Source organism: Cetorhinus maximus, chromosome 11 (genome assembly GCF_964194155.1).
Source record: "Cetorhinus maximus chromosome 11, sCetMax3.hap1.1, whole genome shotgun sequence".
Classification (NCBI taxonomy): domain Eukaryota; kingdom Metazoa; phylum Chordata; class Chondrichthyes; order Lamniformes; family Cetorhinidae; genus Cetorhinus; species Cetorhinus maximus.
The window spans coordinates 118,286,905-118,303,406 of NC_135889.1; the positions used below are offsets into that span (position 1 = coordinate 118,286,905).

The 16,502-nt window shown below is 46.9% G+C and overlaps 1 protein-coding gene across 1 annotated transcript in view; it reads left to right on the forward strand.

The window, feature by feature from the left end:
* Positions 1–9,037, forward strand: part of cyp27a3 (cytochrome P450 family 27 subfamily A member 3) — a 71,875-nt gene extending 62,838 nt beyond the window's left edge. The window contains exons 7-9 of the mRNA XM_078552648.1: positions 4,458–4,539; positions 5,881–6,084; positions 6,834–9,037. Coding sequence (XP_078408774.1) covers positions 4,458–4,539; positions 5,881–6,084; positions 6,834–6,950 — 403 coding nt within the window. The 3' untranslated portion in view covers positions 6,951–9,037. The remainder of the gene's footprint in view (positions 1–4,457; positions 4,540–5,880; positions 6,085–6,833) is intronic.
* Positions 9,038–16,502: the final 7,465 nt, after the last annotated feature.

Here is a 16,502-nt window from a genome sequence, read left to right on the forward strand (position 1 = left end):
GGGGGGTTGCTGTTCCCGGCTTCCTGGAGCTGGGGTGCGATGATTGCCTCACTGCTCCCAGATTCCAGGGGCTGTGGTGCACTGGCCTCCTCAGGTTGCAGGCAAAGTTGGGGTGCGCTGGTCTCCTTGTTGTCTCCAATTTTCTGGAGCTCGGGTGTCTCGTCCTCCAACGCCCTGGAGCTTTGCCGCCTCTTCTGTCGGTGCCGCTCTGGCACTTCCTCATCCGAAGAGCTGCTGCCCTTGTCATCCGTGTCGGATGGGAGACGCCTCTTGCCGCTTCTCTGGGAAACGCCTTTGCTTCTTCTTCGCTCCCTCTTACTTTTCTTGTTCTTCACCGTCCGCCACTCCCCCTGCTGCTTTTCCACTGCTGCCTCCTCCTCCATTGATTCGCTGTCCTGAGGACTGGAAGGTTCAGGGGGTAGTGCTGTTGATTGGCTCTCTGTTGCCTCAATCTCTTTCTCCACCTTGTCTCTCTCTGTGTCCTCCTTTGTCCCGTTGAGCTCCCTGGGGGCCTTGGTGGTTGGAGTGACACGGAACCTTTCTTCTGCTTCCCCCTGGTCGGCTTTGGCTGCCTGTGCGTAAGTACGGCAGCGTTTGGGGCAGGTCCTGTAGAGGTGACTTGCCTCGCCACACAGGTTGCAGCACTTGGCCTGTTTGCAGTCTTTTGTCTGGTGCCCTTCCTGTTTGCAGATCTTGCAGAGGGAGGCGCTGCAGTTGGCCGCCACATGGCCAGCCTTGCCGCATGAGCGACAATGCTTGGGTTGCCCAGCGTAGACCAGGTAGCCACGGTTTCCCCCGATTGCGAAACTGGAAGGAGGGTGGAAAATGGCTCCCTTACCATCGGTCTTTAGCGTGACCTTAAACAGGCGTTTGCCTGTCCAGATCCCCAAGTCGTCTCGAATCTCGGTGCCGCTCCCCACCTTATCGAAGTACCTGGTGAGGAAGGTGACCACGTCGGCGACAGGGACGAAGGGGTTGTACACATGCACCATCACCTCACGTTCCCGTTGCAACGGCAGAGAAAAGTGCGGCTCCGCCGTCAGGATCTTCATCTCCGGCAGGTCTCTCTTCTCCTCGAACACCCTCAGGAGCCGGACGCAGTCTGCCACTCGCTTGAAAGTCACGTCGAAATAACCACCTTTGCGGGAGTCGTGCAGGGTGAAGATCTCCGTAGCTTGGAAGCCGCACGCCTTCAACAGGATCCTCCTGGTGAAGAAGCCCCGATCCATAGGTGATCCTCCTTCGCTGTGGTTCACCGTGACTCGGACGGTGATAGGTAACCCACGGTATAGATTTGGATTGCGATTGGTTATCGCCCTTCCATCCCGACCTTGCCATGGCAGGACCATGGTGTCGCCCCTGCAACACTTGATCTTAGCCAAAAGGCAGGTATGCCGTCAGTTTTGGCTGACCCTTTTTAGTGGCAAGGTGCAAAATGGGCTGTGGTAATGCCGCATGACCCACTAACCATCAACCTTTACTGAGAGAGTGGCTAGAATGTGGAACGTGCAACAACAGGGAGTAGCTGGGGTGAATTTGCATTAAGGGGAAGCTAGATTAGCACAAGAGGGCAAAAAAAAAAGAAGAATATATTAATATGGTTAGATGAAGTAGGGTGGGAGGGGCGTCATATGGAGAACAAACACTGCCATGGCCTGTTTCTGCTGTACATTCTGTGGCCTGGATTGCATGCTGAGGGTGGGCTCCCTGCACCTCAGTGTAAATCTTGGGGGTGAGCCACCTCTGCTTGGCAGGCTCGCCCCACTTTAATTTTTTGGGCGATGGCCTTTTCATTAGTATCAGGCAGGAATTCTGTCCACCTCCAGGAGGAAGTCCTGCCTCATAGAGCTGCTGGCCAATTGGAGGCCAGGAGCTCTGCGCCACACCAGGATTGGTGGCCACCGCCAGTATTGCAGGAGACATGGGAGGAAGAGGAACTATGGATGTCCCCAAACTCAGGAAAGTCTGTGATCTCGCCAGAGCTGGACTGGCAGGGCCTGGCAAAGGAGGATGGGTGGGGGGGTGGGGGGAAGGAGTTTGGATGAGGCGAGGCAAAACTGTGGTGAGGGGGCCCTCCAATTGGCACAGGGGGTTTGGGAAGGAGGCACCCCCATTTCACTGACCAGCAGCCCTTAGAATTAAACTTGCCGGGCGACATGTTGAGTGCAGGCCTCTCCTGCTGCCCATTAATTCAGAGCAGCAGCGCTATTAAGCGGCACTTGTTTAGCAAGAACCTGCTCACTGATGCCCAGTTTGGCTTCCACCAAGGCCACTGAGCTCCTGGCCAAACATGGACAAAGGAGATCAACTCCCGAGGTGGGGTGAGAGTGACTGCCCTTGACATCAAGGCAGCATTTGACCGATCAAGGAGGCATCAAGGAGCCCTAGCAAAACTGGGAGTCAATGGGAATCAGGGGGAAAACTCTCCGCTAGTTGGAGTCATACCTAGCACAAAGGAAGATGGTTGTGGTGGTTGGAGATCAGTCACCTCAGCTCCAGGACATGACTGAAGGAGTTCCTCAGGGCACTGTCCTTAGCCCAAACGCCTTCAGCTGCTTCATCAATGACCTTTCTTCCATCATAAGGTTAGAAGTGAGAATGTTCGCTGATGATTGCACAATGTTCAGCACCACTCACGACTCCTCAGATACTGAAGCTGTCCATGTCTAAATGCAGCAAGACCTGGACAAATGGCAAGTAACATTCATGCCACACAAGTGTCAGGCAATGACCATCTCCAACAAGAGAGAATCCAACCATCACCCTTTGATGTTCAATGGCATTACCATCACTGAATACCTCACTATCAACATCCTGGGCATTACCATTGACCTGAAACTGAACTGGACTGGCCAAATAAATACTGTGGCTACAAGAGTGGGCCAGAGGCTAGGAATTGTACGAGTAACTCACCTCCTGATTCCCCAAACCCTGTCCACCATTTACAAGGCACAAGTCAGAAGTGTGATGGAATACACCCCACTTACAACTCCCACAACACTCAAGAAGCTTGACATCATCCAGGACAAAACAGCCTGCTTGATTGGCACCACATCCACAAGCATTCACTCCCTCCACCACCAACGCACAGTAGCAGCAGTGTATACCACCTGCAAGATGCACTGCGGGAAATTCACCAAGGCTCCTTCGACAGCACCTTCCAAACCCATGACCACTATCATCTAAAAGGACAAGGGCAGCAGATAAATGCCCTGCAAGTTCCTCTCCAAGTCACTCACCATCCTGACTTGGAAATATATCACCGTTCCTCCACTGTCCCTGGTTTAAAATCCTGGAACTACCTTCCTAACAGCACTATGGGTGTACCTACACCACATAGACTGCAGCGGTTCAAGAAAGCAGCTCACTACCACCTTCTCAAGGGCAACTGGGGATGATCAATAAATGCTGACCTAACCATTGAAGTCCATATCCCATGGATGAATTTTTAAAAATCCTTTAATTGGGCTTAGTTGCCCACTCAATGGCCTCAGCTGGGTCACAAATGGGCAGTCCACCCAACGCCTCCCCTGCTGCCAGTAAAATGACAGGGTTGGAGGCGGGCATAGGCGGCTGCAGCCCCAATTGCACAGTTCCCCCCACCTCATTTCCCACCCACAGGTGGCCCGTAAAATTCAGATAATCTGATTTCTGACTCGTGTGCATTGGGTAACAAAGATGTCAGTATAATCTGGGTGGCGGGGGGAGAGGTTTGGTGAATGCACGGCTGGGTAGGAGGGAGGTGACAAGTTGTGAACTGGCAGGGATCAGTGTCATTTCTCACTCTGAGTGCTCAGTTTAGTGTCCCTTGTGGCCAACCCTGCTTGCCTATCCAAGGGCGCAGATTAGAATAAGGTTGAAGAAGGCCATTCAGCCCACCTTAATTCATCCATCCCTCCAGAGAGATTCCAAATTCCCCTCCCTACTGCAGCATCCTGTTGTTTCTTAAATAGATTCCAGGGTTTGAGACCCCACAACTCTATCTAGAGATTTCTTCCACATACCAATCACACCTCATGGAGGTAATATTGACTTCTGTAAGATTCAGTAAGTGTAAACCAGGCAAATCAGTTTGGATGCCTGTTATAGGTCACCCTGTTGAAGTAAATGGAGATGAAAACCAGTAGAAAAGGGAATCTGGATAAATATTGCTCAAGAAGTCAAAATTACCCCTTTTGTGAGAAGAATTTCCTGATTATTTGCCCAAAATTTCCCTTTACCTTTTTGAACCTGTGCCCTTTAATTCCACTCCCAAGTTTTGTTTGAAATAATATTCTGGGTTAGCTTTTTCCTTAATAGTCTTTTATATATCTCTATAAGATTAATTCTCAGATACCTCCTCTCTGTACTCAAGTTTCCCCAATCTTTTCTCATCACTCACCCATTTCTGCTTCACCTTGAAATGAAATGCGTGTTGACTCAAATGAGAATTAATCCTTGCATTTCTTGTGATGTAGGATGTATCCTGTCGTATCCAGCAATGGACGAGTCACAGTGGAGAAGGAAGTGGTGGTTGGAGGATATATTCTCCCTAAGAATGTTAGTATTGGCCTTAAAAGCTTTGAGAAGGTGCCTCAGTAGAATGCCCACCATTTACCTATGCCCCACTCCATCTAAATTATTTTCAACTCCATCCCTGAGAGTGCTGGGTCACTCAGGCACTGAGTGGCATGGGTGCTTATGCAATCACTGGATAGAGTCACTCAATCCCTCTCGTTCAGGGAGATGCCTGTATACTGTAATCTCTCGATGCCTGTTATTCAGGGTGATATCTGTAACACTGATGATCTCATCGACCCTCTTGCTCAGGGAGATATCTGTGCACTGATTGGTGTGTCTCACTTCTTGCTATTGGAACTGTGTGCCCAGTGACGGTTTACAATCCCCCTCTTGATGAACAAACTGAACACTGACCGATGTCCTTTCATCACCTGTTGCAGAGGCAAACACCAGGGATGAATTATCTCCCTTCTCCTTTTTTACTCACTGGTCCTACTCATTACATCAGTAGAGAGAAATCATTCCACTACATACAAAGTGATTAAGCTTCCAAAGTAGAAAGCATGATAAAAATTATGGCAATAAAACATGTGAACAGTAATGATATCTGCTTTTCTAACACTCAAGTTACAGAGCAATCCTTTAGAATTAACCTCACTTTTAAAACTGTATAAAAAGTAATTAGACTATTGTCTTTTTTTTAAGTCAGGTCATAATCCTAATTAAAAGTGCAAGTTACCTTAATCACCATTTCATGTTCTGATTTTCCATTTAATCTGTAAATATGGGACATTGGAAGATATGTGCACCTTGCTATAATGCACAAAGTGATTGGTTGCATCTACTGAGATATGGCACAGCAGCAAAAAAACACACTTGTACCTTAATATAGGAGGAAGTCTTGTGGTGCAGTGGATAGGGTCCCTGCCTCTTAGTCAGTTCAGGTCCCACCTCAGGACTTCATGGCAAAGGAAGGTGTTTTCATAACACTGTCAAACAAGTTGATTATGAACCTGAAAATTCTTTCAATACGCCTGATGGCAAGTGTTAAGAGTGGGAGAGATTCCTGGTGAGCCATGTGGTGGAAAAAATGTTGGAGCCTCTACCATTACTATCCACAGCTCCAGACTACAACATGCTTGCTATGCACAAATTAGCTGCCGTGCTTCCTACATTACAGCAGTGACTACATTTCAATACTACTTCATTGGTTGGAAAGCACTTTGGGACACCCTGAGGCTATATAAATGCAACACTTTATTGAAGAAAAGGTTGAAAATATTGCAATGAGTGTATTGGGATGTGAAGTCTAAGTCTTTAATCTCTATCTCTCTCTCTACTTTGTGTAAGATGCACTAATTCTCACTCCCTCTACTCCAGAGCATCTTCCACCTGTGCCACTACGCTGTGTCTCAGGATGACAACGAGTTTGCTCAGCCCAGTAGCTTCAAGCCACATCGCTGGCTCCGCAGTGAGGGGGAGAAGCAGCACCACTCCTTTGCCTCCATTCCTTTTGGGTTTGGCACCCGCACCTGCCTGGGGAAGAGGGTGGCAGAGCTGGAAATGTACAGTGTGATCTCGCAAGTAAGTCATGGCGAGCGAGCAGGACAGAACATACGGCGCAGATTCACAACAATGGTGTATGGGTTTAAAGGGTTAAATTATCAGGGCAGGTTACATTGTATTTCTTAATATTTTCATGGGATGTTGGCATCTTTGGCTAGGTTCGTAGGCAGAGAAAGAGAGTCTACTGGGAGCTGTGGACCAGAAGCAGAGAGCTATCAGAAGCCAAGGATGTCTTCTGATGTGGAGCCACTAAGCAAGAATGCACTGAGGTCCATGCCTGAGCTGAGGAATCCACAGTGGTGAGGTGGAAGGAGAGCTGGAGGATTCCCTGGCTGAATGCTAGTGGAAGGACCCCAAGAAATCTCTTACCTTGCAGCGTCGCTGAAGACTAAGAATCAAAGTGAATTCCCAAGAGCTGTGGCATACCTTGGTTTGGTCCCAGGAGAAGTGAATGAACTCTCAAGATCATGTAATATATAGAAGAACTCTTGGGTGGAAGTAAAAGAAGAATGGGGTGTCAAGTATCAGTGTTTATGTTTTGTTGAGATTTTTGAGTCTAAAATATATGTATTTACAAAATATAGTGTTGTTAGGGAGTGCTTGCTTTGTTTAACTCTTGTACAGTGACTGTTTTTGTTTAAAACGTGAAATCGTGTGGTGTAGTACTTTCAGTTAATTATTGGCAGTTTGAATTTATTTTTAAAAGTTATTGGTCTCTGCCGAGATTGTAACACTGCTCCTGATCTCTTTTCTTTTCTCCTCTTCAGCTAATCAAACTCTTCGAAGTCAGGCCAGACCCTTCTGGAAATGTGGTTAAGCCGAAAACTAGGACGCTGCTTTTCCCCGGAAGCCCCATTAACTTGCAGTTCATCGACAGGAAGTGAACAAATGACTGACCGTCTGCCTGCCCAGCCCTGCTCTTTAACACCAGCTGACAAGATCTGCCCCATTAATACCCCCTGACTGTCCTTCTCCAGAGACAAGGAATTACCCTTGGGCAAATTGGCAAATACATCAAGGGTGGGGAGGGGCGCAATAAATTCCCACAAGGATTTCTCTGCTCATTCCTGCCCTCCTAACCTTCCTGGAGTCTCACACCACAGGAGGCCATTTGACCCATCGTACATTTGGCACCGCTTCTTCCCCTGGGGTTTGTGTTGAAGTTGCAGTAGTCACGTAGGAAAAACATGGTAATAATCACCCTCTCCCTCCCCCACTCCTCCACATAATGTGGCCAACATGACTTTCTGATTGCCAGTCTGTGTGTGACCAATTAGAACTTTTATGGGTGTGGTGGGCCTGTGAGTTTGAACTGAATTGACTGACTTACTACATTTCCCATCCTCACCACTTATAACATCCCAAACTGGCTGGAACACCTGACAAATTTGTACGAGCATCAGCTTCGAAGCTGCTGGTCACACCATCCTACCTGCTCTGGGCAGAAATAGCTGTTCTCACTCACCTGTCAAAGACAGATACTTTCTCTAGGTCTTAAAGGAACAGGAGGCCATTCAGCCTGGTTAAGCTTGTACAACCATTCAGTGGGATCATAGCTGCTCTGTTTCTTAACTCCGTCTATCCAACTTGGCCAGGACAGTATAAGGTATGCGTCTTGTGTCACACAGATTGCAATACAGCGAGAGCTACACTCAGGCTGTTTTAACTGTTGTAGAGTTCAGAAAGGGGGATCAAGAAATTGATAAGTAAAAAGAGAATATATGAGCAAATTAGCAAGAGATGTAAAAACACATCAGGGTATATAAAAGGAAGAGTTTAGCAAAAGTAAACCTGGGGCACTTAGCGACAGAGGCAGGAGAAATTATAACAGTGAATAAGGAATTGTTAGAGGCATTAAACAAAAACTTTGTATCTGTCTTCACAGTAGAGGACACAAAAAAACCATTCAAGAAAAATACCAAATGTCAAGAGAAACTAATAATTAATACACAAGGTCCTCTTCTTTGCAGACAGGAAGACCATGTACACACATTGCGCCTCGTTTCAACTAAACAAAACAGGTGACAGCCATTCACTGCTTTGTTGCCGGAGGTCACCGGTGACTTAGTTGGCTTAGTACAAAGAGGAGAAGAGTCAATTCTCTCTTAACTCTAAATTCGCTTTATTCACATCGTTAGATCATCTACATATAGCTTATACGTCTGGTTAAATATAGACATGCAGTTTACAGCAGGTTATACAGTTTTATACCCAAAACTTGGATCTAAGCACACACCCATTAGGTTTCTCTGACACTCCCTGAATGATCACAGAATATAAAAGCTAAGACCCGAAAAGGGGAGCTGACGCTGGCCAGGCGTTCCGTTCTCTCTCTCTCTTGCGTCTCTACGTTGCTGACGTAGGTTCTTCCGCTTCTGTGATGGTTGGTCTCCGGAGTTCTCGCTGCTTCCATGCCCGAAATCCTCTAGTCTTATACTGAATCTTATCTCTTCAAGCTGTGCTGTCTCTCGCCCATTGGTTTAGGCCTGCTGGCCTAGTTTGTGGCATATTCTCATTGGCTCTGTTCCAAGACTTAGGTAGCATTAACCTCGTTACTCCTTTTCTAAATAAGGACTTGTGTCTCATCACATTTCCTTTGGCTTTGCTAATTCAGACTGGTTCCAGCCAGCTCAGGCCAGTGAAGTTGCTCAGGAGTTTCTCTGGCCAACATCTCCCCCCTTTTAATCCAAAGATACTTATCTTAGGATCATTATTCTCCCTTTCTGTGTATCACTCCTGAGGCTGTCATTGTCCCCCAATGGGCATGTTACATCTGCGATATCATATGGTTATATAAAAATATAAAATAGAAGCGTATATAAAATATACATCACAGTGTCCTTGTATTGATAATTGTTTCTTCTGTTTCACTATAGGACTAACATTCAATCGGGGCAAAATTTCAATTTTCCACCTTCTAAGCTGATATGTGTTGGATATGACAAGTATTAAAGCACATATGATCACAACTACTGCATCATGTGATAAAATCCTGACCCATGGATGTATTTGAACATTAGATCCCCAATTCCAAAACTTATCCCAGAACCCGGGGTCCCGTAGCAATTCCTCTGCGTTATCAGCATGAGTTCTAATTATTTTAGTATGTTTAGTCCATTGATGAATTATCTCATTGGCTTCCTCCGCTATTTGCGTCCAATCCGCAGTCAGGTGTGGAATAGGTGATAGTTCGGTAGGAACATATTTCCGCAGACCTTGGTCTATATTGGTACGTTGGACTGTGAGATTTTCATTTATTACCACCTCATTATTGGCTTAGGCAGAACTTGTCCACCAATAACCAGGTCTAAGGTCACGTTGTTAATGGCCACATTGTGTCCTTCCAGAGGGTACTGTTTCCATCCTTTGTTATAGTTCATAGCCACTGTGGCTACGTAATACGTTTGTCCCACAAGGGCGTATTGAAAAAAGGACTGGCTGTTAAGAGGCAGAATGGACATCTCTGGTATGAGTTGCTACCCCAGTCAATATTCACATAGGTGTGGTCCCAGTTGAGCATAATTTTACCTCGACTGTCGCTCCCCGATGGTTGCTCAATAAATGGACCCACAAATTGACAAATAATTTTTCCCTCTGGGATTACCGACAATGTCACCTCTAGAACGTTGTTGCATGAAAACTGTACTCCCGCTCCCTCCGGTATACCCAAAGTTTTTCCCGCGCACGTTAACCCATCCATTCCCGTGTAATGCAAATTTAAGTCTTCTCTTTTCCCTTTGTTGGTTCGGACTGTCTTATTCTGCAGAGCAAAGTTGTTCCTGGTCTCGTGATATCCCTCCTCTGTAGACACTGCTTCAGGCACGTTCCTTTGTTGTGACGGCTCCGAGGCAGGTTCAACCACAGTTCTGATGATGGTCAATCCGATAGCAACAAAATGCATTATCCCCTTCATTTTAGGCTGGACCTGTAATGAACAAGTGTAATTTCTGTTCTTATTTACAGTTTCTTTTAAGTACTATTTTAAGTCCAGTCTCTCCATATACTGAGCCAGACTGTCCATATCCTGTTCCCAATTTGTTTCAGATTCTAACCGTCCGTTTCTTCTAACCCACTTATTCCCCCTCTGTTTTATTTTTCTTTCGTTTTTTTCCCTGGATTTGCCTCTGCATGTGAACGGACAGTATCAAATTTGTTTTCAATCACCTCCTCTTTGATCTGTATCTGGTCCTGTTCTTGATCTCCCTGAGCTTCGGGATTCGGAACATCGTTAGCATGGAGCAGCACATGCCAATGGTGATTATCTTGTTTTTCTCCCACTAACTTTAGCTGATTAATGTGATACCAGCCACTCTTAACTGGTGCCGTTAATATCTTGTGTACAGATGGGCTAGCTTTATCTACAATCTCATAGGGGCCAGCAAACTTTGGACTCAAGAATGAGGTGGGTTGATGTATTCTAATCATTACTCTTTGTCCGGGGCTCAACTCTGTCGGGCTGGCTTTTGCGTTGAAATAAGCCTTGCTTTGCTGTTTCTTCTTTCCCTGTCAGTGAGCAGCTATATAATTTGCTTCTTTTACTGTTTCTACTAACTGTTGTACCCATTTTTCTGATTTAATGTGGTCTACCTCGGGTTCAGACAAATCCAAACCTACCAACCCCTCCATTCCCCTCATGTCCCTTCCTGTCATGAGTCTTTAAGGAGTGTAGCCTGTTGATAAAGCCACGGTATTCCTGATTATCATCAGCGCACAGGGCAGAACGACCTGCCAGGTCGTCTTGTGCTGCTGCACCATTTTGGCTATCATGTTTTTCAATGTCCGATTCATTCTTTCCACAATTCCACTAGATTGTGGTCTATAGGGTATGTGGAAACTCTGTCTGACCCCAAAAAGGGTCATAACATCCTGCTACTTGGGCTGTAAAATGTGTTCCCTGATCCGATTCTATGCTTCGGGGTAAACCCCAATGGGTAAACACCTTTTCTAATAGAATTTTCGCAGTAATTTTGGCTGTGTTTGTTCTGGTCGGAAAAGCTTCCACCCATTTAGTGAAGGTGTCCGCTATTACTAGAATGTACTTGTATCCTCCTGGAGTGGGGGGAAGGGGTCCTACATAGTCTATCTGCAAATTAGTCCAAGGCCCTTCGTACTGGTCTAGTATGTCGGAGGGCCCCTTTCCTAACATTTCTATCGGGGTTGTGTTGTGCACAGATCAAACAATTCTTGACCTAGTGTTCCACGTCACCTTTCATTCCGGGCCACCGGCACACCTCCTTTATCTGATCCAGGGTGCTCTCTGTCCATTTATGTCCCCATAAGTCATGGTACCAGTGGATAATTTGGTTTCATCCCCCCTCTGGCACCACAAATTTTCCTTCACATAAAACCACTCCGTCTTGAATATAGACCCCCTCGTGCCTTTTTATATGTGTCTGACTCTGCTCCTTCTATTAGTTTTTTTCAATTCTCTGTCTTTCCTTTGCTCCTCTGTTAAATCCATTACTTTGACCTGCTTCTCTCTCTGGCCCCCCGATTTCCCCAATCGGCGGCTGCCATTCCTGTCCACTTACAGCAACCTCGTTTGGCTAGTTCATCAGCTTTCCTGTTCCCTTTGGGAGATAGTTTTGAATGAGCTTTCACTTTTGTGACCACAAATCCTTTCCCTTGTGCTTCTTCAAAAGATGTACCGCAATAGCGGGGCCGAAGGAAGGGGCCTTCCATCCGCTGAGACGAATCCTCTCGCCTCCCATAGGGGCAAATGTTCTGTGAGGCTATTACAGACATACATGCTATCAGAATATACGACTGATCTAGGCGGAAAGTATTCCGGGTGACCAACCACATAGGCGACGGCTGCTAGTTCTGCTGCCTGCGCACTCATGGTTTTAGGTAATTTCAGAGCCGCACTATATCTTTCCTGCCCGTGTTCATCCTCCATGTATATCCCACAGCCAGTTCTCCTTTCCCCATCCTGTACTGATGAAGAGCCATCCACAAACATTTTAAAATAGGGTTCTTCCTTTCCTGTTTCCTTTGTTTTTCTACTTTCAGGCCCCATCTTCCTCCCTCCCTTTTCCTTTGATACAAATGGGCCCTTGGGGTCATTTGCTATCATCAATTGACATTCATGTTTTTCTCCCTGATAAACTAAGTTGTCTGCTAACATAATAGTGGTTTTTACCCCCTTTACGGTTATATTTCTCCCCTTGCAGCAACAATGTTCACGTAGCGATTCTATTTTGGCTAACTGCACCACCCTTAATCCTTCCGTCTAACAGTAGTAAAACGGGGATAAAAACAAAAAACTACTGCGGATGCTGGAAATCCAAAACAAAAACAGAATTACCTGGAAAGACTCAGCAGGTCTGGCAGCATCGGCGGAGAAGAAAAGAGTTGACGTTTCGAGTCCTCATGACCCTTCAGCAGAACTGAGTGTAGTTAGGAGAGGGGTGAAATATAAGCTGGTTTAAGGTGGGGGGGCGGGGGGAGAGAAGTTGAGGGTAGGGTGGATGTAGGGACAAGCAAGCAGTGATAGGAGCAGATAATCAAAAGATGTCACAGACAAAGGAACAAAGACGTGTAAAAGGTGGTGATATTATCGAAGAGAATGTGCTAATTAAGAATGGATGGCAGGACACTCAAGGCGCAGCTCTAGTGGGGGTGGGGTGGAAAGACTGACAGGGCATTACAGGTATAGATTTAAAAATAATGGAAATAGGTGGGAAAAGAAAAATCTATATAAATTATTGAAAAAAACAAAAGGGAGGGGGAAGAAATGGAAAGGGGATGGGGATGGAGGGAGTTCAAGATCTAAAGTTGTTGAATTCAATATTCAGTCCGGAAGGCTGTAAAGTGCCTAGTCGGAAGATGAGGTGCTGTTCCTCCAGTTTGCGTTGGGCTTCACTGGAACAATGCAGCAAGCCAAGGACAGACATGTGGGCAAGAGAGCAGGGTGGAGTGTTAAAATGGCAAGCGACAGGGAGGTTTGGGTCTTTCTTGCGGACAGACCGCAGGTGTTCTGCAAAGCGGTCGCCCAGTTTGTGTTTGGTCACTCCAATGTAGAGGAGACCGCATTGGGAGCAACGAATGCAGTAGACTAAGTTAGGGGAAATGCAAGTGAAATGCTGCTTCACTTGAAAGGAATGTTTGGGCCCTTGAACGGTGAGGAGAGAGGAAGTGAAGGGGCAGGTGTTGCATCTTCTGCGTGGGCATGGGAGGTGCCATAGGTGGGGGTTGAGGAGTAGGGGGTGATGGAGGAGTGGACCAGGGTGTCCCGGAGGGAGCGATCCCTACGGAATGCCGCCAGGGGCAGTGAAGGGAAGATGTGTTTGGTGGTGGCATCATGCTGGAGTTGGCGGAAATGGCGGAGGATGATCCTTTGAATGCGGAGGCTGGTGGGGTGATAAGTGAGGACAAGGGGGACCCTATCTTGTTTCTTGACGGGAGGAGAAGGTGTGAGGGCGGATGCTCGGGAGATGGGCTGGACACGGTAGAGGGCCCTGTCAACGACCGTGGGTAGAAAACCTCAGTTAAGGAAGAAGGAGGACATGTCAGAGGAACTGATTTTGAAGGTAGCATCATCAGAACAGATACGACGGAGGCGAAGGAACTGAGAGAATGGGATGGAGTCCTTACAGGAAGCGGGGTGTGAGGAGCTGTAGTTGAGGTAGCTGTGGGAGTCAGTAGGCTTGTAATGGATATTGGTGGACAGTCTATCACCAGAAATTGAGACAGAGAGGTCAAGGAAGGGAAGGGAAGTGTCAGAGATGGACCATGTGAAAATGATGGAGGGGTGGAGATTGGAAGCAAAATTAATAAATTTTTCCAGGTCCCAACAAGAGCATGAAGCAGCACCGAAGTAATCATCGATGTACCGGAGAAAGAGTTGTGGGAGGGGGCCGGAGTAGGACTGGAACAAGGAATGTTCCACATACCCCATAAAGAGACAGGCATAGCTGGGGCCCATGCGGGTACCCATAGCCACACCTTTTATTTGGAGGAAGTGAGAGGCGTTAAAGGAGAAATTGTTCAGTGTGAGAACAAGTTCAGCCAGATGGAGGAGAATAGTGGTGGATGGGGATTGTTCGGGCCTCTGTTCAAGGAAGAAGCTAAGGGCCCTCAGGCCATCCTGGTGGGGGATGGGGGTGTAGAGGGATTGGACGTCCATGGTGAAGAGGAAGCGGTTGGGGCCAGGGAACTGGAAATTGTTGATGTGACGTAAGGTGTCAGAGGAATCACGGATGTAGGTGGGAAGGGACTGGACAAGGTGAGAGAGAAGGGAGTCAAGATAACGAGAAATGAGTTCCGTGGGGCAGGAACAGGCTGACACGATCGGTCTGCCGGGACAGTTCTGTTTGTGGATTTTGGGTAGGAGGTAGAAGCGGGCCGTCCGAGGTTGAGCGACTATCAGGTTGGAAGCTGTGGGAGGAAGATCTCCAGAGGAGATGAGGTCAGTGACAGTCCTGGAAACAATGGCTTGATGTTCAGTGGTGGGGTCATGGTCCAGGGAGAGGTAGGAGGAAGTGTCTGCGAGTTGACGCTCAGCCTCCGCGAGGTAGAGATCAGTGCGCCAGACAACAACAGCACCACCCTTGTCAGCGGGTTTGATGACAATGTTGGGGTTGGACCTGAGAGAACGGAGTGCAGTAAGTTCAGAGAGAGACAGATTAGAATGGGTGAGAGGAGCAGAGAAATTGAGACGACAACTAATGTAGCTATACGGGGGTGTGTTCTGTTAATATTGTAAGTGGGTTTAGTCTCACTACATAGGTAAAATGCTGCCTAAAAGACAGCTAGCAAGTGTTTTTCGCATATTGTATACCCCTGCTCTACTGGTGAGAGCATGCGTGAGGAGTACGCTACTAGTCATAATTTCCCGTGTGTCTCCTGTAATAGAACTGCTGAAAGGGTGGTGTCTGTGGTAGCCACCTCCAATAAAAACGGCTCAGTTGGATTTGGGGTTTTCAGAGCAGGCGCAGCAGCTAGTGCTTGCTTTGGAGCGGTCATGGCCTGGGTGTGTTCTGTTTTCCACTCCCAGGCCACATTCTTTTTTAATAATTCCATTAGCGGGGCCGCTTTTGTGGTGAATCCATCAATGTGGTCCCTGCAATATCCCACCAAGCCTAAGAAGGACCTTAACCCTTTTACATCCCACAGAATAGGGAGTCTGCCAACCGTCTCTATCCTTCGCTTGTCAATGTCCCTCTTCCCCGGTGTCAGAATCATTCCCAAGTAAGTAACTTTTTGTTTCATGATCTGCGCTTTTTTAGGGTTAATCTTTAATCCCAAGTCATGTAACAACTGCAGTAATTCATTTAGCAGTTGATAATGTTCCTCTTTGGCTTTAGTTTGTAGGAGTAAGTTGTCTACATACTGCACTGGACATTCAGGCCTTGAGAATCCTTTTAACCCTTCCCTCAGCCGTTGGTGAAATATGGATGGGGAATTGTGAAATCCCTGCGGCAGGGCAGTCCATGTATATTGCTGGCCTTGGAAAGTAAACGCGAATTTATATTGACATCCTTTCTCCAGTGGAATAGACCAAAAACCGCTACTTATGTCCAAAACCGTAAACCATTGCGCATCCTCATTTTGTCGAACTACTGTCTCTGGGCTAGTTGCTACAGTAGTGGCTGTTAACGGGGTGACTTTATTTAATTCTCTGTAGTCTATCGTTAGTCGCCAGCTACTGTTGGGTTTCCTCACCAGCCAAATAGGCACGTTGTTAGTAGAAGCTATTGGTCTTAATATCCCTTGCTGCAGCAGACTCTGTATCACCTACCCTATCTCTTCTTCTGCTTGTTAGACCATAAGACATAGGAGCAGAAATTATGCCATTCGGCCCATCAGGTCTGCTCCGCCATTCAATCATGGCTGATAAGTTTCTCAACCCCATTCTCCCGCCTTCTCCTCGTAACCTTTGATCCCCTTACCAATCAAGAACCTATCTATCTCGGTCTTAAATACACTCAATGACCTGGCCTCCACAGCCTTCTGTGGCAATGAATTCCATAGATTCACCACTCTCTGGCTAAAGAAGTTTCTCCTCATCTCTGTTCTAAAAGGTCTTACCTTTACTCTGAGGCTGTGCCCTCGGGTCCTAGTCTCTCCTACTAATGGAAACATCTTCCCCACGTCCACTCTATCCAGGCCTTTCAGTATTCTGTACGTTTCAATCCGATCCTCCCTCATCCTTCTAAACTCCATCGAGTATAGACCCAGAGTCCTCAAACGTTCCTCATATGTTAAGCCTTTCATTCCTGGGATCATTCTCGTGAACCTCCTCTGGACCCTCTCCAGGGCCAGCACATCCTTCCTGAGATAAAGGGCCCAAAATTGCTCACAATATTCTAAATGTGGTCTGACCAGAGCCTTATAAAGCCTCGGCAGCACATCCCTGCTTTTATATTCTAGTCCTCTCGAAATAAATGCCAACATTGCATTTACCTTCTTAACTACCGTGTCAAGTTAACCTT